Here is a 22578-nt window from a genome sequence, read left to right on the forward strand (position 1 = left end):
TTTTTTATTTTCTTGCGCTAATGGGGAGAGTCAGAGCATCTTCCATGTTATAAATGCCTGACGCCAGAAGTAATGAACAGTAGAGCTCCGTCTTAGCCAATTGGATGCCAATGAGCCAATGGCAGAGCAGCTATAAGTATGTTACGTTCAGGAAACTCTGGGAGCTGGGAGTACCAGCCATACTGTATTTTTATTTTTATTTTTTTAAACCTGTCCTGTTCAGCTGTTTGACACGGAGAATGGAAGTCTGCCTGGATAGTCTGGACAGTTTTAATGTTTTACATTGAGGGTCTGACATACTCCCTTTGTGGTCATTTAACATACCTAATTTATTATGACAAAACAGCGAACAGGAAGGGGTTACGGGGGAACAGAAAAAAGAAACACAAGAGAAGGAAGAGAAGAAACACAAACAACAACAAGAAATACATTGAACGCTAACTACATTAACTACTAATATGTTGGTGCTATCGTCAGCTAAATGTATTTCCGGTTGACACCATGTGGGGGGCCTGTTGACAAGGGAAAGAGGGGGAAGAAGGTGGAGGAGTCTATAAGCTAAGTGATAGAAAGGGGTGGAGTGTACACAAATCATCTCGGTGATTTAGAACCCAGTAATCGTGTGAATCCCTAGTGAGTGTAAGCCCGTTGGCGACCGACCCTACACCGCGAGGGCGGTCCCTGGGGGGGCCTACTGTATTTGTTACTTTCGTATCCTGAAATTTCTTTTAAATTTTCCTGTTGAGGCGTGTCTTACATACACTTCAGATGTCTCGAATCAGTTGCCAAAATCAATAAGGTTCTCCATTTGACAAAAGGTCAATCGTTCCGGCATGTAACAGAGTGTTCAAGCGAAACATATGGCGACCAGTGTACCTAAAAAAAATTTTAAAATTTTTTTTAATCAATTGGAACCTTGTTGTGACAAAGTCTGTAACGCCTTTAAACCAATTTATCATCCAGGAATTAATTTGAGGAAATTTTAACCCTATGATACCAAAACTGTATACTTTGTGAGGGTTCACTGATTTCATGATGCATTTTCATAACCTTTCTCGCCTTTCTCAAAAGACAAACTGTTCCATTTTACAGCCAAAGGGACACAGTGTTCCCATCAGTCAGTGTCCAGACGTGCCCTTTGAGATATATACACAATTTTTGGGGTGAATACATGTGAATCAGCCAACCGTTCCAATTCACGAACAAGCCGTGCCTCATAAATCAATGAATTCAATCCAGTGACTAATAAAGTTTCACATGAAAAATGACAACATAATAGCAGGCCTTCGACCGTTATGACAATAACGCTCTTCTATTATATCAACACACAACTTACCTTTTCAGTCATCTTCAATGAGATTTTTGAGAATTTTTTTCACCCAGTATGTTCAGACAATGATATGCACTTTAATTATCTGACGTGAGAGGGGGAAAATGGGATGGCGGGTTGTTCCCATGGTAACGAATATGTCAGAAGGGGCATGGTGACATCATGCATTCCCACAAATGAAGAGATTGGCCAATCACGTTAAAGATTTTAGTCTGGATGTGTCAGAGACAAAGGTTAATTGCAGGGTTTTGTGTTGGAAATGTTCTATTCTTATTAGAAATAACGTAACGATTGTGCAGCATAAATGATGTTAATGAATATTTAAAAAAAAAAAAAAAAAAGGGAAAAATGAAAACATTAAATGAATCAAACTTTATGTATATTTTACTCATATACACTAGTGTATTTTCTGGACTATAAGCAATGTTCCCTCTAAGCTGCGCGCGTGCGCAATCACGCACTGCTTGCACAAACTCGGCGCACAAGAAAATTGATGCAACAGAAACGTATTGTAGTGTCACGAGGACTACAGTCAGCGCCGTAGCATAACACTTCTATTGGTGCGTTCGATACGGCAACGCGAATGAGCAACAGGTGTCTAGCCAATAATGTGTTCACAGTTCACTTCACTTACGCTACGCAGCCCATAAGTTCCTTGCAGGTTAGCTAGCAAACAACAGTGCAGCGTTGAGACGCAAATGCTAACCTTTTATCATGGCGAAAGGAACGGGCAGCGATACTATACTTATTAAGCCAAAGTAAAAAAAGAAATGTGGTTCTTTAAGATGGAATGGCTGTCAAAAATTACTGTATGCGCAAATAGAAGAACAAGCGGTGAAACTGAGTGAGATTTTTTTCTTTGTTTTTTTTTTTTAACCTGTCCTGAATACAGTGGGGCAAATAAGTATTTAGTCAACCACTAATTGTGCAAGTTCTCAAAGTTGAAAATATTAGAGAGGCCTGTAATTGTCAATATGGGTAAACCTCAACCATGAGAGACAGAATGTGGAAAAAAAAAACAGAAAATCACATTGTTTGATTTTTAAAGAATTTATTTGCAAATCATGGTGGAAAATAAGTATTTGGTCAATACCAAACGTTCATCTCAATACTTTGTTATGTAACCTTTGTTGGCAATAACGGAGGCCAAACGTTTTCTGTAACTCTTCACCAGCTTTTCACACACTGTTGCTGATATTTTGGCCCATTCCTCCATGCATATCTCCTCTAGAGCAGTGATGTTTTGGGGCTGTCATTGGGCAACACGGACTTTCAACTCCCTCCACAGATTTTCTATGGAGTTGAGATCTGTAGACTGGCTAGGCCACGCCAGGACCTTGAAATGCTTCTTACGAAGCCACTCCTTTGTTGCCCTGTCTGTATGTTTGGGATCATTGTCATGCTGAAAGACCCAGCCACGTCTCATCTTCAATGCCCTTGCTGATGGAAGGAGATTTTCACTCAAAATCTCTCGATACATGGCCCCATTCATTCTTTCCTTTACACAGATCAGTCGTCCTGGTCCCTTTGCAGAAAAACAGCCCCAAAGCATGATGTTTCCACCCCCATGCTTCACAGTGGGTGTGGTGTTCTTCGGATGCAATTCAGTATTCTTTCTCCTCCAAACACGAGAACCTGTGTTTCTACCAAAAAGTTCTATTTTGGTTTCATCTGATCATAACACATTCTCCCAGTCCTCTTCTGGATCATCCAAATGCTCTAAAGCGAACCGCAGACGGGCCTGGACGTGTCTGGCAGGGGACACGTCTGGCAGTGCAGGATTTGAGTCCCTGACGGCGCATTGTGTTACTGATAGTAGCCTTTGTTACTGTGGTCCCAGCTCTCTGTAGGTCATTCACTAGGTCCCACCGTGTGGTTCTGGGATTTTTTACTCACCGTTCTTGTTATCATTTTGACGCCACGGGGTGAGATCTTGCATGGAGCCCCAGATCGAGGGAGATTATCAGTGGTCTTGTATGTTTTCCATTTTCTAATAATTGCTCCCAGAGTTGATTTCTTTACACCAAGCGTTTTACCTATTGCAGATTCAGTCTTCCCAGCCTGGTGCAGGTCTATAATTTTGTTTCTGGTGTCCTTCGACAGCTCTTTGGTCTTGGCAATATTGGAGTTTGACTGACTAAAGTTGTGGACAGGTGTCTTTTATACCGATGATGAGTTAAAACAGGTGCTATTAATACAGGTAACGAGTGGCGCCTCGTTAGACCTTGTTAGAAGAAGTTAGACCTCTTTGACAGCCAGAAATCTTGCTTGTTTGTAGGTGGCCAAATACTTTTTTTTTTTCACTCTAATTTGGAAATAAATTCTTTAAAAATCAAACAATGTGATTTTCTGTGACTTTTTTTTCACATTCTGTCTCTCATGGTTGAGGTTTACCCATGTTGACAATTACAGGCCTCTCTAATCTTTTCAAGTAGGATAACTTGGATAATTGGTGGTTGACTAAATACTTATTTGCCCCACTGAAGCTGCTTAGACAAGGAGAATAGAAATCTTGAGTGTTCAAATTGTCTGAACAGTTTTAATATGGGAGTTTGATATACTCCCATTGTGGTTGTTCATTATGTTTTATTTATTAACTCACCTATGTCACAAGTGGACCTTTTCCAGGTCAAAGCAGGAGTCTTCCCATGGTTATAGTAGGACTCTCACATATATCATAGTACACATCTCATGAACAATGAGACCTTTGTCTTTTTCATTTTAATTGGGCCAAATCAATTTATATTAAAAGTAAACGAATGCAAATTGCTGCTGTATTTTCATTCTTTTAATAAGCCATGTAACTTGCTATGATCCAAGATTTTGAACAGGCGTGATACTGGTGTGTGGCCACGGCGTACACATCTGATGTTGCTCACAGTGGTCCTCAGTTTGCTCAGGGTGCTCGTGTGTCTGCTCAGACACATGCAAAATTAGAGGGAACGTTGACTATAAGTAGGGTTGTTCCGATCATGTTTTTTTGCTCCCGATCCGATCCTGATCGTTTTAGTTTGAGTATCTGCCGATCCCAATATTTCCCGATCCGATTACTTTTTTTTGCTCCCGATTCAATTCCAATCATTCCCGATAATTTTTCCCGATCATATACATTTTGGCAATGTATTAAGAAAAAAATGAATAAAACTCGGACGAATATATACATTCAACCTACAGTACATAAGTACTGTATTTGTTTATTATGACGATAGATCCTCAAGATGGCATTTACATTATTAACATTCTTTCTGTGAGAGGGATCCACGGATAGAAAGACTTGTGACTTTGTATATTGTGACTAAATATTGCCATCTGGTGTATTTGTTGAGCTTTCAGTAAATGATACTGTAGCCATGCCCAAATGCATGATGGGAAGTGGAACCATGACTGTGCGTAGTGCAACCAATTGATATATCTTCTCTGCGTTGGGAACTAACATAAGGTGTTAAGAAAAAGATCAATTGCTACCTTGCTTCCCCAAATTGCTTCCCATGATATTTCTAATCATAGGGAGAGGGATTGTAAGGCTTTAGCCAATTCAAAAAAGGCTCCAAAGGCTGCCAAAATTCACTCTACTCACTTTACGCTGCCTTTTATCTCTTTATATAGGTAAAACGGTGCCATTACGGATTGAGCGCGACAATGCGTGAGTGGGTCGTGCAGAGCATGCTTTTATTGCGTTAAATATTTTAACGTAATACATTTTAAAAAATAAAATAATTACCGCCGTTATCGGGATAAATTTGATAACCCTACCTTAAGCCTAAACTAAAGACTCTGGATGAGTGTAACATTATGTCTGTAACGTTAAATACAATTAGAAAACGAATTATTTAAAAAATATATATATATTTAAAAAAGGCATGGCCGATATTTTTTTGCTGATTCCGATACTTTGAAAATGACGTGATCGGACCCGATCGATCGGCATCTCTAAGTATCACTTTTTAAATTAGGGCATTATAGATGTAGAATTCATTAATGCCAAGAAGCATTTTAAAAAGCACTGAAGCACAATGAAGAATAAAACAAAAATAAAAGCTGAACACTAAAGCAGCAAATTAGAGTGCCAAAATAGTTCTTCCCTGGAATCAGTGTACTTTGCAATGTAATTGCTTTCCTTTAATTGCGCTCGGGTGTTTGGCAGACACCCACAAACACAAGCAAAAACAATAAAAAGGGAAGCTAAATACTTACATTTTAACAAACCTTGTTAATTTAATGCAAATAACATTGCTAAACATGTCACAGAGGAACAAATACAGTTAACTACAGGATTTAACCGGATAATACTGACCAAAACAGCAGGAGAGATGCCGAAATGAAAAAGAACCAGCTGAGTACACAATGAGTCCGCTGCTGCTGCGAGTGTGTTTTCACACAAGTGTGTGTATGTGTGTGTCTAAGAGCGTAATGAAGGTTCCTCTTCACTGCAGGCCACGCGGCCCCGAGAGAATGTTTGGATGGCACTCCTGGCAGACACATGGTGTTCTCAGTTGTCAAGGTTGATTAGATACAGGATGAAAGTGATTCCCTCGCGTCTCTTCGGTGACTGGCCACAACACTGAGGGACGTGTGTGTGCGCGTGGGCCAAGGAGAACTCGGGGAAAAGTAAAATTGCTAGATTAGTGATCACTGTGATTGAACGTAGGGGAGACAAATTGGACAATTTCCCAAGACTCGTTGTAATCACTGTGCGTAATGCGCTAATTTAAAATGTCGCACTCACCCTGCGCTGTCATACCCTTGGCTTTCCTGCCCTCCCTTTTGGATGTCTGTCACCATCAGTGAGACAAAATATTTGTAGATAGGAGTGGGAACCTCTTGGTACCTCACGATACGATACGATTTGCGATACAAAGCTCACGATAACGATGATCTGACGATATGGCGATACTACGATTATCGATACATTGGTCGGAAAATCATTCTAGGATAGTCTACAAACAACTAGTAAACAGAAAAAACAAGCTTTTGCTATGAATTGGGTTGATTTTATCACTAGTAGACGTCCAATCCATTTGAAGTGGGAGTGGGATTCGCTGCCATCCCTCCATTATCCCGCCATTAATTGTGATAAATATTTCCACACGATTCATTTTTAAAAATGTATTAGAGCCCGTTAACGTGATAAATTTGACAGCCCTACATTTAACAAAACAAAATAAATGCATTCATTTGGGATGAAATGCATAACTGATGCTACAACAATCTAATGATAAACTGGCCAACCAATTTATAGGGGTGGCCGTGGCCACCTCTGGCCACCCCCTGGTGGCGCCACTGACCCCTATTTGTAGATATTAATTTTTGTGAGGCTGCAGGCTTCACCGCTTTTGCAAAGACGTGTGAATAATGTTCCTTGGCACAGTCGGTGAAGGGTAACAGCAGGGAACGCTCGGCAGGAACATGTGTTGTGTGTGCAGACAGAGTACAACGTTCTCAGTTTTGGTGTCACACATACTTCTCCGTTTTATCCAGGTTGTGTTACAATCTTTAGTTGTGTCGCGTCTCACCTCCTCCGCCGTCCTTCTCCTCCTCCTCGATGCTGTTCTTAATGCTGTCGTACTCCTCGTCAATGTTCTGGTTGCCTCGTATCTGGCTGAGCACACGGCGGGCTTTCTGCGTCAGACCCCGCTGGATAAGCCAGCGAGGGCTCTCGGGCAGGAATAGAAACCCGACAAACTGGACCATGGCGGGCAGCACCGATAGGCCCAGCATGTACCTGGAAAGGCGGAAACAGGGTATTCATAGACTAATTCTACAGTTTTGACAGGAAGCTTTCGACTCCTGTCAAGCTATTTCCTTGCCAGCAACGGGGGGCTCATTAAAATCAAACCCTGGGGGGAAATGTCAAGGCTTAATTTAGACCTGGAAATAACCTTAACATTTACCGCAATCCTGCCACTTAACTCGCGTTATATACGAAAATGTGCACAACGCTCTTGGTTTGAGTTTGATTTATCCACATCGGAAGTCAGTAACAATTTGCAGCGTCTAGACTCCAGATTGAACAGATTTGTCCACCCCCGACACACACACAATGCTGAGTGATCACATTGAGAGGGGGGGAAATGCTCTTAAAAGCTCTCTGTGTTCACTTCAGCACAAAATCAAGAGTTCACCATATTCTGACAAAGAGGTGGCTTAGAAATCCTAAAATTACTGAATGGGTAAGAACAAGAGAAGCGGAGAGCAAAGACTAATTGGAAGGAGGCAGCGACTGTGAAAATGAAAAGAGCAGCAGACACGGGCACCTTCATTTTGGAATACCGTATTGGCCCAGAGATAAGACGGCCCTGATTATAAGACGACCCCCTCTTTTTCAAGATTCAAGTTTGAAAAGAGACTTTTTGAACACCCAATTAATTTTTATACAGAAATTAATTACAGTACATCCGGAAAAAAATGATTATAACAATTAGGGTTGTTCCGATCATGTTTTTTTGCTCCCGATCCGATCCCAATCATTTTAGTTTGAGTATCTGCCGATCCCGATATTTCCCGATCCGATTGCTTTTTTTTTTTGCTCCTGATTCAATTCCAATCATTCCCCATAATTTTTCCTGATCATATACATTTTGGCGATGCATTAAAAAAAAAATGAATAAAACTTGGACGAATATATACATTCAACATACAGTACATAAGTACTGTATTTGTTTATTATGACAATAAATCCTCAAGATGGCATGTACATTATTAATATTCTTTCTGTGAGAGGGATCCACGGATAGAAAGACTTGTAATTCTTAAAGGATAAATGTGACTTTGTATATTGTGACTAAATATTGCCATCTAGTGTATTTGTTGAGCTTTCAGTAAATGATACTGTAGCCCAGGGATGTCCAAACTTTTTGCAATGGGGGCCAGATTTGGAGTGGTAAAAATGTGGGGGGCCGACCTTGACTGACGTCCTTTATGTAGAACAATATATTTAAGCAAATTTTAGCCATTCTGTGTGTCACATTTGCTTTATTATTATTTTTTTTTTATTAACAATTTCAACAATCTCGCAACTAGCGCTCTCTTTCATCTCTCGGGCTCTTGCGAAATACTGCTGCTGTAAAATTAAACTAACTTCAAGTTGCTTCATTTTCTCGCTACGTATCTCCCCTGTATGTTGTCGTATATGTCAGCGTGTCTTGTTTGGTAATATCGCCTCACATTGAACTCTTTAAAAACAGCGACTCTCTTTGCAAATAAGGTAGACAGTTGCGTATTTTAGTGAAGAACTAAGTCCAATTTCCATCTATCCTTGATCCTATCTCTTTTTTGTTGATTGTCACCATTTTAGAAAATTGGGAGCAAAGGGTCACACGGGGTAATGTTGCTTAGAGTGCTGCTGCCTTTTCGTGGGTAAATGAGGAGCAGCATTTAGTGTGTAAGATACTTCAAATGCTGGTAGCAGTACTGCTGACCAGTTTATGAAGTCTGTGTGGGGGCCAGACGTTATTGATTTTATGACAGAGGCTGGGGGCCGGATGAAATTTGACCGCGGGCCGCATTTGGCCCCCGGGCCGGACTTTGGACATGTCTGCTGTAGCCATTTAACTGTTCTGCCCAAATGCATGATGGGAAGTGTAACCATGACTGTGCGTAGTGGTACCAATTGATATATCTTCTCTGCGCTGGGAAATAACATAGGGTGTCAAGAAAAAGATCAATTACTACCTTTCTTCCCCACATTGCTTCCCACGATATTTCTAATCGTAGGGAGAGGGATTGTAAAGCTTTAGCCAATTAAAAAAAGGCTCCAAAGGCTGCCAAAATTCACTCTACTCATTTTATGCTGCCTTTTAGCTCTATATATAGGTAAAACGGCGCCATTACAGATTGAACGCGACAATGAGTGAGTGGGTCGTACAGCGCATGCGTTAATTGCGCTAAATATTTTAACGTGATAAAAAAATTTTTTTTTAATTAATTACTGCCGTTAACCGGATCGGATAAATTTGATAACCCTACCTTAAGCCTAAACTAAAGACTCTGGATGAGTGTAACATATTATGTCTATAATGTTAAATACAATTAGAGAACGATTTAATTAAAAAATATATATATATTAAAAAAAAAAAAAAAAGGCATGTCCGATAATTTTTTGCCGATTCCGATACTTTGAAAATGACGTGATCCGATCGATAGGGACATCTCTAATAACAATATATTTGAGAGAAAAAACATGTTATTTTGCCTCATTCAAATCTTAATATCTGAACATTTAAATATGTAAACTAAAGTGCAATCACATTCGTAAATGAATGGCTTCTGGTTTTTGAAATGTAAATAAACCAATCTATTGTGATAAAACAACAAAATTGCATTAACTACCATCAAAGTGAAGTTAAACTGTAACTGTAGTCTTGAAACAAATCTGAATACGGAAAAACATTGCAATAAAACAATGCAAACTGGTTAAACTCGAGAGTAGCTGAGATCTGTCATGACAGAACATCGTTTCAATGATATCTGGCGCCATCTAGCGTCGTGAATGGGGAGAGTAGCTGTGATTAGTCATGACAGAACATGGCTTCAATGATATCTGGCGCCATCTAGCGTCGTGAATGGGTATAACGTCTAGACCACGAATATAAGACGACCCCCTCTTTTTCAGTCTTATTTCAATGCAAAAAAACACCGTCTTATATTCGGGCCAATACGGTAAAAGGTTTTTTTCTGTTTGGGCAAAAGCATCGAGTAGAGCTACACCTTCAAGAATATTGCATGCGTACAAGTTTAAATGTTTCCAATCGGAAACACCAGGGCTGCACGTGAAGGAGAAACGACATTTGTTATCTACTGACATTTCACAACTCAGCATGGGCTTTTATTCTTACTCAAGGAGGAGGAAAGGGAGGGTGATAAAACATATCAGATAAGAGACAGTCTACTGTACGGTGCAAATGTGCAGATGTGGCAACTCGTGGATGGTTAAATTGTTGACATTTTAGTTTCACCCTGAGTAAGATCTTCTGGCCTTTGGTATAATTGGACTAAAAACAGGTCTGACCTCCATCCGTCACGCTGCAGGTAGCTGAAGGCGCCATCCACGAGGCTGGCGGTGAACTGCCCGCCGGTGATGAAGAGGGTGTTCACCGTCACCAGCTGACCGCGGAGGTGCGGCGGCGACGCCTCGGCGATGTACACTGGCACCGTCATCGACGCGATGCCTGATGAGGGACGAGAGAGGTAACATGGGATATGTACAGCAGTGGTGGAATGTAACAAAGTTGACACTAGAACTACCAAGGGTCAGTTGATACAAATCACTTTTGTAACCAGAGAAGGATCATCTGACCCTAATCAGCATTTCTTTTGTGAGCACTGTGGTCCTCATTAGTCATTCCCATTCACACTCGCAAAACCACAGGGTTGGATTGCTCCAATTAGCATCTTGAGTGTTTGCAGGGCAGGGGTGCCTTGGCTGATCGGGGAAAGGTAAACTGGTGTTATTCAAGCTGGCCTGTTGTCACTTTCGAGCCCAGAAGACAGGTTGTGGTGAAGACAGGTTGTGGTGAAAAAGCCACCATAAAATAGACACAACTACTGACAGGATGTGACTTTTCTTTTTAAGCATTTACTTGTCCCTTCAACTCTTTCAGTTTTATCCTCTGTGTAAATTAAATGAAACATACTAGTTAGGTTTTGTTTGTTTTTTGTTTTTTTAAACTTCATGCATGGAACCATACTGTGGTCAGACTTACAGTATGTCTCACATATACTATATGGGTGTTTAAACTGTATGGAGACAGAAAGGTGCCATTGGATGGTTGTCTAAGGCAATGAACACCTTTAGAGGTCAGTTTATCTCCCCCCCTTGTCCAGCTGGGCAAAACAGTTGTTGCTTGTCGGACAGTGGACCGCTCAGGCAGGCAATCGGGTGGACAACCTTTTTACATCTTCCAAAAGCTGCAGTTAGCCTACAGTAGAAGGGACGGTGTAATAAAAAACAAAACAAAACGTTTTTTATGTGGTGACAGGACACTTCACCCTTTTCCCAGGGCTCGGTGTTGGAGGTTGTTGCCGGAGCAATTTTTCCTTCTGCGCCTTCTTTGTGCCCACGTGAGAGTGAGCCAATTCCTTTGCAAGACCCACCAAGAAGTCCACCCGCCTCTCTTAGGGGCGGTTTACATGGCGACTCTGCGACACAAAGACGCAATGACTGAGTTGCGGACTTGCCTCGCGTGCATATGGTGTCGGCAAAGACGGAAGCCAAAGACGAAAAATTCTGAATCCTGCCTCCAAAGTGGAAAAATCTGATCGCGGGGGGTTGAGGGGGGCTTCCTCGGCATGCATATCAAAGGCTCCTGCAGCGCGAGACCGCGTCGTTAGCGTCAGCACTCGTACACGTCACATTGGGCGTGCGCAGCGGTGCTACTAAACATTAAAAACAGCAAATATGCCGGAATGTTGGCTTTAATTTACTGTTTTAATAATATTTTAAATGAAATATGTTGAACGTTACATTTTTGTGCCTTTTTGAGCAAAAGAAAAATGACATTGCTTCAAGTGGGCGGGCATATTTTTTTTCTGGGCTGAGGGAGCTTGGTGGGGTCAAAATGCATCATTCTCTGTCGCCCAGTAAATCATGAATACTACATCGTTTTCATGCGGAATCGCGACATTGTTTAAATGGAGACGCAAATGCAAATTTGACATTTTTCGTATTCTCGGAGAGTCACCATGTAAACGGCCCCTTATATTCAAGATGCTAGCTGCAGCTATCCAGAGTGAAACCCCCCCTTCACACCGAGGCAGCGACTCCACAGGAGTGTGTAGGGGGTTGGCCTGCTTGATTGCTTCTTTATTTGGTCTATTTTTTGACAAAGCCCAGTAGTCAGTTTGGTATCGGGGTCATTTGACGCCTTTCTGGTATTTCTTTATTGCCAAAAAAAAAGTGGTAAGTGCATTTTTGCGTAACTCTACATGAGTTCAAATATGAAGTGGTACTTTTTACTTTTACACTACTAAACAATACATTACTTCATCCACCACAGTTGTGCAGTATATAGTATTGACAAAAGATCTATTGTGATCAAAATGAATTGGACATGCAGTGTCGTCAGTGTTAGCCTAATAATTTTTTTCAAGGCCTGTTAATGGAATTTCCCTTCATTTCAATGAGTAGGATTGATTTGCTATGAAAGTAAATTGAGTTACTAGTGCAGCCATGTCATGTCGGCTCTATTAATAGCCTGCTTGGTACACACAACTCCCCCACAATCACCAACCCCATAATCATCCCGTCTTCCTCCTTCTACCACCCTGGCCCGTATGGCCGACGTGGCTACCTGTTGCTATGGCAACCAACTCAGGAAACCAGCCAAGCAGTCTCCAGTCAGGCACCGCGTGGCGGCTGCTTTCAGGACAACAAATCCGATAATGTTTTCTGTCCCTGACAGTAAAGATTTGTAATCTTTTCATCGTGAGTAGAAGGTAGTTCAACAAAAGTGAAGCTGGATGGCTAACCCCAATATGTTAGCAAGGCAATGTTTGAATACCAGTGTTGTTAATAACGGCGTTAGAATATAACGGCGTTACTAACGGCGTTATTTTTTTCAGTAGTGAGTAATCTAATTAATTACTTTTCTCATCTTGGCAACGCCGTTACCGTTACTTAGGCGGGAAAGGCATGCGTTACTAAGTTGGTTGAATAAAAAAAGTCTGAGAGAGACGGACTCACGGAGACGAGAGAGCAGAGCAGGAATGGGGAAGACGCCGTTGTAAACATGATGCTAGGTGGCTCCAATAATACCTGACTGTAGCCGATAGCCTACAAACTACGCCCACATGATACGGTAGATATCACATATTATAGAACTAGATGCAGATGACGGACACGGATGCATTGGCAACATGTTTTAAGGACTACATGCGTTAGTAAACAGCCGCCATCTTAAAGCAGTAGACCTCTCAGGAAGGCCCTGTTGTAAAGAACCTTCCTAGCGAACCTAAGGAACTTTTTTTATCTAAAATGCTCCTAAATCAGCAAAATCTTGACTTAAATCTATCTTTAAATGATGAAACAATTTAAAAACTTACACATGTTGAAAGGAGACGGAAGGGAACTAATGCAATAAAGGGAGCAATTTTAACAACTTCAACGGTTGATTCCAGAGATGTCCCGATCGATCGGCATTCCGGCATCCCGATCGATCGGGTCTGATCACGTCATTTTCAAAGTATCGGAATCAGCAAAAAAATATCGGCCATGCCTTTTTTTAATATATATACGAATATTTTTTTAATTAAATCGTTTTCTAATTGTATTTAACGTTACAGACATAATATGTTACACTCATCCAGAGTCTTGAGTTTAGGCTTAAGGTAGGGTTATCAAATTTATCCCTATAATGGCGGTAATTAATTTTTTAAAAAATGTATCACGTGAAAATATTTAACGCAATTAATGCATACGCTGCATGACCCAATCACGCATTGTCGCACTCAATCTGTAATGGCGCCGTTTTACCTGTAAAGAAAGATCAAAGGCCGCGTAAAATGAGTAGAGTAAATTTTGGCAGCCTTTGGAGCCTTTTTTTAATTGGCTAAAGCCTTACAATCCCTCTCCCTACGATTAGAAATATCATGGGAAGCAATGTGGGGAAGCAAGGTAGCAATTGATCTTTTTCTTAACACCTAATGTTATTTCCCAACGTAGAGAAGATATATCAATTGGTAGCACTACGCACAGTCATGGTTCCACTTCCCATCATGCATTTGGGTTGAATGGCTGCAGTATCATTTACTGAAAGCTTAACAAATACACTATATGGCAATATTTAGTCACAATATACAAAGTCACAAGTCTTTTTATCCGTGGATCCCTCTCACAGAAAGAATGTTAATAATGTAAATGCCATCTTGAGGATTTATTGTCATAATAAACAAATACATACTTATGTACTGTACGTTGAATGTATATATTCATCCGAGTTTTATTCATTTTTTTCTTCATACATTGCCAAAATGTATATGATCGAGAAAAATTATTGGGAATGATTGGAATTGAATCGGGAGCAAATAAAAGCAATCGGATCGGGAAATATCGGGATCGGCAGATACTCAAACTAAAACGATCGGGATAGGATCGGGAGCAAAAAATCATGATCGGAACAACCCTAGTTATCGCAATACCTTTGTGTCTAGTTAAGTGGAGGGTAAAGAATTGAGCTAGGGCCAATTGTCCCCAAAACCCTTTAAACTTCACATTATGTGACCTGTTTTATTTATTTATTTTTGGGAGAAAAAATTATCACTAGTTACTTTGCCAAGTAACTAATTACTCTTACATTAGGTAACTGAGTTAGTAACGCAATTACTTTTTGGGCGAAGTAATTTGTAACTGTAATTAATTACTTGTTTAAGGTAAGATTAACAACACTCTTGAATACACAAGGGGCATAATGCAGCTTTGCTTCCATCTGTATTCTTCTCATTAAACCAATATCCCGTCTTTTTCGACGCTTTCGCCGCCCAGCTCGGCCTCGTTTCATTCAAAGCGCATTTCCCGAGAAGGTGACTAATGATCGTGTCCGTTTCACTTCTTTTCCGAGTGAAAACACGTACGCGCCGACGGCGGAAAAGGTCAAAAGTCACTTGACATTTTCAGCCTTGGTAAACAAGAGGGAGTGAGGCTGTCTCTCGTTGGAACAACACTATTTTCAGGTTCGATTCAACTGAGTGTTTTTTTTAAGAGTTTTCTGGAAATGCTCCACCACAGTGGTTGTATTCCTCATCACATTGCAGCTAACGAGGTTCGCTTCTCTGTCCTCACACACAAAAGTCATTGTCTTCTTAAACTGGCCTGCCAAGCCTCCAGGCACACACACTTGATCAGAGGCAGATACTTCACTCGACCCTCCATCACTGACAGCGAGGATAGCGGAGGCTAATTAGGATTCCGACATGAGGGAGGCAGAGTAAAAACTCCTTGGATAAAAAAAGTCGTCGATTCCAGAGTGAAAGAAGAAAAAGCCCTCCTGAGCGGTGATTTAATCCGGCGGAGAGAAATAGAATAGCGTGTCCAGTCGTAATCAAATTTGGGGGAAGATCTGTTTTGTCTCAAACTGAGTTTAAATGAAAATCTAGGAGATGAAATGGCATGAAGCAGAGCGGGGACATCAATAATCACTATGAAACCGCCTAACACAATGTTCATTATTTGCATCCAAGTAAAAGTATGTTGAAAACTTTTATGATACAGTGGGGCAAATAAGTATTTAGTCAACCACTAATTGTGCAAGTTCTCCCACTTGAAAATATTAGAGAGGCCTGTAATTGTCAACATGGGTAAACCTCAACCATGACAGACACAATGTAGAAAAAAAAACAGAAAATCACATTGTTTGATTTTTAAAGAATTTATTTGCAAATCGTGGTGGAAAATAAGTATTTGGTCAATACCAAAAGTTCATCTCAATACTTTGTTATGTACCCTTTGCTGGCAATAACAGAGTCCAAGCGTTTTCTGTAACTCTTCACAAGCTTTTCACACACTGTTGCTGGTATTTTGGCCCATTCCTCCATGCAGATCTCCTCTAGAGCAGTGATGTTTTGGGGCTGTCGTTGGGCAACATGGACTTTCAACTCCCTCCACAGATTTTCTATGGGGTTGAAATCTGGAGACTGACGAGGCCACTCCAGGACCTTTAAATGCTTCTTACAAAGCCACTCTTTTGTTGCCCTGACTGTGTGTTTGGATCATTGTCATGCTGAAAGACCCAGCCACGTCTCATCTTCAATGCCCTTGCTGATGGAAGGCGATTTTCACTCAAAATCTCTTGATACATGGCCACATTCATTCTTTCCTTTACACAGATCAGTCGTCCTGGTCCCTTTGCAGAAAAACAGCCCCAAAGCATGATGTTTCCACCCCCATGCTTCACAGAGGGTATGGTGCAATTCAGTATTATTTTTCCTCCACACAAGAGAACCTGTGTTTCTACGAAAAATTTCTATTTAGGTTTCATCTGACCCTAACACATTCGCCCAGTCCTCTTCTGGCTCATCCAAATGCTCTCTAGCTAACCGCAGATGGGCCTGGACGTGTACTGGCTTCAGCAGGAGGACACTTCTGGCAGTGCAGGATTTGGGTCCCTGGCGGCGCATTGTGTTACTGATAGTAGCCTTTGTTTCTGTGGTCCCAGCTCTCTGTAGGTCATTCACTAGGTCCCCCCGTGTGGTTCTGGGATTTTTGCGAACCGTTTTTGTTACCATTTTGACGCCATGGTGTGAGATCTTGCATGGAGCCCCAGATCGAGGGAGATTATCAGTGGTCTTGTATGTCTTCCATTTTCTAATAATTGCTCCCACGGTTGATTTCTTTACACCAAGCGTTTTACTTATTGCAGATTCAGTCTTCCCAGCCTGGTGCAGGTCTACAATTTTGTCTCTGGTGTTCTTCGACAGCTCTTTGGTCTTGGCCATAGTGGAGTTTGGAGTGTGACTGACTGAGGTTGTGGGCAGGGGTCATTTATACCGATAATGAGTTAAAACAGGTGCCATTAACACAGGTAACTTGTGGAGCCTCGTTAGAAGAAGTTAGACCTCTTTGACAGCCAGAAATCTTGCTTGTTTGTAGGTGACCAAATACTTATTTTCCACCATGATTTGCAAATAAATTCTTTAAAAATCAAACAATGTGATTTTATGTTTTTTTTCACATTCTCTTTCTCATGGTTGAGGTTTACCCATGTTGACAATTACAGGCCTCTCTAATCTTTTCATGTAGGAGAACTTGCACAGTTGGTGGTTGACTAAATACTTATTTGCCCCACTGTAGCTTCACGTTGTAAAGGAATAAAGAAACATTTTTGAATCGTGAAAAAAATGCTAGTTGTTCTAGCCAGAGGATCAAGAATATAGACTGTTATGAATGTTATTTGTGTTAGTGTCAGAGGTGGGTAGAGTAGCCAAAAATTTGACTCAAGTAACAGTAGCATTATTTCAGAATAATATTACTCGAGTCATAGACTTTATAATGTTATTTGACGGGACGCGGGGCCGATAAATAGTGTGCCTGCATTGTTGGCGAGGCCGTCAAAGCTGACCGAGTGGAATCACAAAGAGCTTTTTTCGTTGAAAATTCTAGTGAATGCTTAAATCCCTGAATTCTTATAGATATAGACATAAAATAGTCTCGATTCTTGGTTAAAAGCAATTAAAAAAAACATGCAGGTAGCATTTATTTAGCGTAAATATGTCGAATGTGCGGCTCGTCTTTAAGTTTACTGTGGCGCCACCCTAACCACAACAAAGCTTTTTACGTTGAAATTCTCGTTAATAAATGCTTAAATCCCTGAATTCTTTATTGATATGGACGTAAAACAGTCTCGATTATTGGTTTTTAAAAATGTGCTGGTAGCATTTATCTAACGTAAATATGTCGAATGTGTGGCTCGTCTTTAAGTTCACTGTGGCACAGAGGTTGCGCTAGACTTTTTCGTTGTCTGTCATTTTGACTGACAGGGTCATAAAAATCCGGTCATAATCTATTTTTACCCGTCACTTAAATTTTTAAAATGACTATATCTTGATGCAGTCACTATATGTATATACACAATAATACAATATAATATAAAGTAACTATTAGTGCAGTCATGGATTACAGTAAGCAGGCCAGTACTGTGTTTCCATATATATTTTTATTATATTATGTATATACAGGATATATATATATATATATTTCCCCCCAAGTGGGACCTTCCATGATCCTAATACATTTAATAATAATAAAATATTATATAATTCCATTATATATATATATATATATATATATATATATATATATTTTTTTTTTCTAAATTATTATTATTAAATAAAAATGCACGTTGATACGACGCACATAAAGGCAACTTCCAATTTTTTAAAAAATTGTTAGAAAGTTGTATGGACTTACAATCCGCTAGCTTGTTGTTTCCTGTTGTCTTCTGAAATACACCTGGGTGACGGCGCGTCAAGTGTTCGTTCATAGCCGACGTGCTACCGTGGTATGCGAGCTCAGCTTAGCAAAAAGAGTACACACAGTGGTGGCACCCTCCATATTTTCCTTGAAATAATTTCAGGCTCTGGCTAGTCTGGTCCGCTTTTTTGGCTTTATGCCGCTTTCACCGTGTTACCAATTCTGCCCTTCTTGGTAATTGGCGGCGTTTTCAACTGCTCACCGCAGTGAGGAGTGAACCAGCGATTCACTTGATTCGGTGTCATCCTTCACTGCATCAGTCCCTCTGTTTTCACCTCTTTTATCAACACCATCGTCGTTTTGGGGCTTTTTGAAGAAACGTCAGACACTCAGTTGCCTTGACATTTTTCCGAGTAAGGCCAACGACGTCATGCATCATGAGAGACAATAGCTAATTAATATGCTCACTCGCCACCCTGTGGTCTGGGGTGTTAATTGCAACCTGTCAAAATGACAGATGGACTTCAGTTTTTTCCGTCACCGTTGTAAAAAAACGCTCAACCACGGAAAATATTCGGTTAACGCGACCCCTGCTGTGGCGCCACCTTACCACAACAAAGAACTTTTTACATTGAAATTCTTGTGAATAAATGCTGAAATCCCTGAATTCTTCATAGATATGAATATAAAACAGTCTTGATTCTTGGTTAAAAGCAAAAAAAAAAAAAAACGTGCAGGTAGCATTTATTTTAGGTAAAAATGTCGAATGCGCGGCTCGTCTTTAAGTTCACTGTGGCACACCTTACAAGTTGCTCCAGTAACGAAGGCATCACCCAGTACAGAGTGATGTTACGGAGAGTTAAATCCCATTTGAGCTGTTCAGACTGAGATTCATCTCATCCAAATCTGTTCGGATTCAATATGGATGGGCTAAAAATCCGATTTTGCCTTCCAGTCTGAACAAGGCCGAGAATGATTGACTTTTTTTGATTCCTTACAAGACTGCTGCATCACTCAAAAGATGCAATGATTGCTTGGCAATCACGCTAACATGCGATCGCAACACAACAGCTCTTGTTTAAAAGGTCATTTTAACAAGAACTTGCCAAGCGACAACAAACCAGAGTCTTCTATTCAATAGACAACCGTGACTCTTGGTGTGTGCGACATTTCCTGGTGGAATAAACACTTTCCCTGACCTTTTTTTGCAGCGAGTCCATTTCAGAAATGCTAAGCTGTTGGCATCTCGGGTTTTGTAATGTAAATTTGAGAACGCAATTGACAGTCTGCGGCCAGAATAATAGCGCGCCATGAAAAAATGTTTCCTTAATAGCATCTCCGGCAGCTAATTGTGATGCCAGAATGTATTTCCTGTTCCATCAAGGCCTGGTTCATGCGTGCTTGTGTAATGAATTCATCTGCATGGGAAAAGATGCTGATGGCAAGGCGCAGAAAATATGAAATTAACAAGCAAAATGACCTAATGAAGGACTTGGTGATTAGTTCCCTTCTCCACCCTCCCCGACCACCACCATCTACAAACAAACAGCGCTTGATTGTGTAAATGTCTACTCGTTCTCAATTTAGAACTGTTTATTTTGCAAGAAACAAAATGATGAACATCTGGCATTGGCATTGTAACTCGAGCCTTAAATGATTATTTGTTGAGAACAAAAATGAATAAAACAAGCAATCTGTTCGCCAATTCATCCAGGAAAAATGACGTATATACACTTACTTAGTATCAAGAGCGTAGGTTTGCATAGGGACAGTAGGGGCATAACACTACCAAGTAAAGATGTCCCGATCGATCGGGATCACGTCATTTCCAAAGTATCGGAATAGGCAAAAAAATATCGGACATGCCTTTTTAAAAAAAAAATATATATATATATATATATTTATATGTATTTTTTATTTAAATCGTTTTCTCATTGTATTTAACGTTACAGACAAAATGTCTTACACTCATCCAGAGTAGTTTTGGCTTAAAGTAGGGCTTTCAAATGTATTGAATTAATTTTTTTTAATTAATCACATTAAATAATTAACGCATGCGCTGCACGACCCACTCACGCATTGTCGCGTTTAATCTATAAAGACTGTTTTACCTATAGATAGCGCTAAAAGGCAGCCTATAATGAGTAGAGAGAATTTTGGCAGCCTTTGGAGCCTCTTTTTAATTGGCTAAAGCTTTAAAATCCATCTCTCAACAATTAGAAATATCGTGGGAAGCAATGTGGGGAAGACCGGTAGTGGTTCATCTTTTCCTGAAGACACTATGTTACTTCCCAACGCAGAGAAGATATATCAATTGGTGCCCCTACGCACAGTCATGGTTGCACTTCCCATCATGCATTTGGGCAGAAGTTAAATGGCTGCAGTATCATTTACTGAAAGCTCAACAAATACACCAGATGGCAATATTTAGTCACAATATACAAAGTCACATTTATTCTTTAAGAATTACAAGTCTTTCTATCCTTGGATCCCTCTCACAGAAAGAATGTTAATAATGTAAATGCCATCGTGAGGATTTATTGTCATAATAAACAAATACAGTACTTATGTACTGTATGTTGAATGTATATATTCGTCCGAGTTTTATTCATTTTTTTCTAAATGCATTGCCAAAATGTATATGATCGGGAAAAATGATCGGGAATGATTAGAATTGAATCGGGAGCAAAAAGAAAAGCAATCGGATCAGGAAATATCGGGATCGGCAGATACTCAAACTAAAACGATTGGGAACGGATCAGGAGCAAAAAAAACATGATCGGAACAACCCTACTACCAAGTTTTCAGGATGCTCAAATTTTCCCCACCAACCTATGACCGACCTCATATGCATTATATAATGAGTTCAGTTATACAGGCAATTTAGATTGTCTTCCTATGTCCCCCCTCCCCCCAATTGCAGGTTTGATTGACCCGTCATACACATACATGCACGCTCACACTCACACAGCCCCCGACAGATATACAGTGGGGCAAATAAGTATTTAGTCAACCACCAATTGTGCAAGTTATCCTACTTGAAAAAAAGGCCTGTAATTGTCAACATGGGTAAACCTCAACCATGAGAGACAGAATGTGAGAAAAAAAAAACAGAAACTCACATGTTATTTCCAAATTAGAGTGGAAAATAGGTATTTGGTCACCTACAAACAAGCAAGATTTCTGGCTGTCAAAGAGGTCTAACCTCTCCTAAAGAGGTCTAACGAGGCTCCACTCGTTACCTGTATTATGGCACCTGTTTTAACTCATTATCAGTATAAAAGTCACCTGTCCACAACCTCAGTCAGTCACACTCCAAACTCCACTATGGCCAAGACCAAAGAGCTGTCGAAGGACACCAGAGACAAAATTGTAGACCTGCAGCAGGCTAGGAAGGCTGAATCTGCAATAAGTAAAAAGCTTGGTGAAAAGAAATCAACCGTGGGAGCAATTATTAGAAAATGGAAGAAATACAAGACCAATGATAATCTCCCTCGATCTGGGGCTCCATGCAAGATCTCACCCCGTGGCGTCAAAATGATAACAAGAACGGTGAGCAAAAATCCTAGAAACCACACGGGGGGACCTAGTGAATGACCTACAGAGAGCTGGGACCACAGTAACAAAGGCTACTATCAGTAACACAATGCGCCGCCAGAGACTCAAATCCTGCACTGCCAGACGTGTCCCCCTGCTGAACCCAGTACACGTCCAAGCCCGTCTGCGGTTCGCTAGAGAGCATTTGGATGATCCAGAAGAGGACTGGGAGAATGTGTTATGGTCAGATGAAACCAAAATAGAAGAAACACAGGTTCTCGTGTTTGGAGGAGAAAGAATACTGAATTGCATCCGAAGAACACCATACCCACTGTGAAGCATGGGGGTGGAAACATCATGCTTTGGGGCTGTTTTTCTGCAAAGGGACCAGGATGACTAATCTGTGTAAAGGAAAGAATGAATGGGGCCATGTATCGAGAGATTTTGAGTGAAAATCTCCTTCCATCAGCAAGGGCACTGAAGATGAGACGTGGCTGGTGTGTTTCAGCATGACAATGATCCCAAACACACAGCCAGGGCAACAAAGGAGTGGCTTCGTAAGAAGCATTTCAAGGTCCGGGAATGGCCAAACCAGTCTCCAGATCTCAACACCATAGAAAATCTGTGGAGGGAGTTGAAAGTCCGTGTTGCCCAAAGACAGCCCCAAAACATCATTGCTTTAGAGGAGATCTGCATGTAAGAATGGGCCAAAATACCGGCAACAACGTGTGAAAAGCTTGTGAAGAGTTATAGAAAACGTTTGGCCTCCATTATTGCCAACAAAGGGTACATAACAAAGTATTGAGATGAA

General features: G+C 40.7%; 1 protein-coding gene across 1 annotated transcript in view; it reads right to left on the reverse strand.

The window, feature by feature from the left end:
- LOC130929051 (proton myo-inositol cotransporter-like) overlaps positions 1–22578 on the reverse strand; it is a 64813-nt gene that overhangs the window by 38238 nt on the left and 3997 nt on the right. Inside the window, exons 2-3 of the mRNA XM_057855963.1 lie at positions 10338–10497; positions 6844–7052 (exon numbers count right to left, since the gene is read on the reverse strand). Of these exons, the coding sequence (XP_057711946.1) occupies positions 6844–7052; positions 10338–10497 (369 nt within the window). The remainder of the gene's footprint in view (positions 1–6843; positions 7053–10337; positions 10498–22578) is intronic.

This window comes from Corythoichthys intestinalis, chromosome 13, assembly GCF_030265065.1.
Source record: "Corythoichthys intestinalis isolate RoL2023-P3 chromosome 13, ASM3026506v1, whole genome shotgun sequence".
Classification (NCBI taxonomy): domain Eukaryota; kingdom Metazoa; phylum Chordata; class Actinopteri; order Syngnathiformes; family Syngnathidae; genus Corythoichthys; species Corythoichthys intestinalis.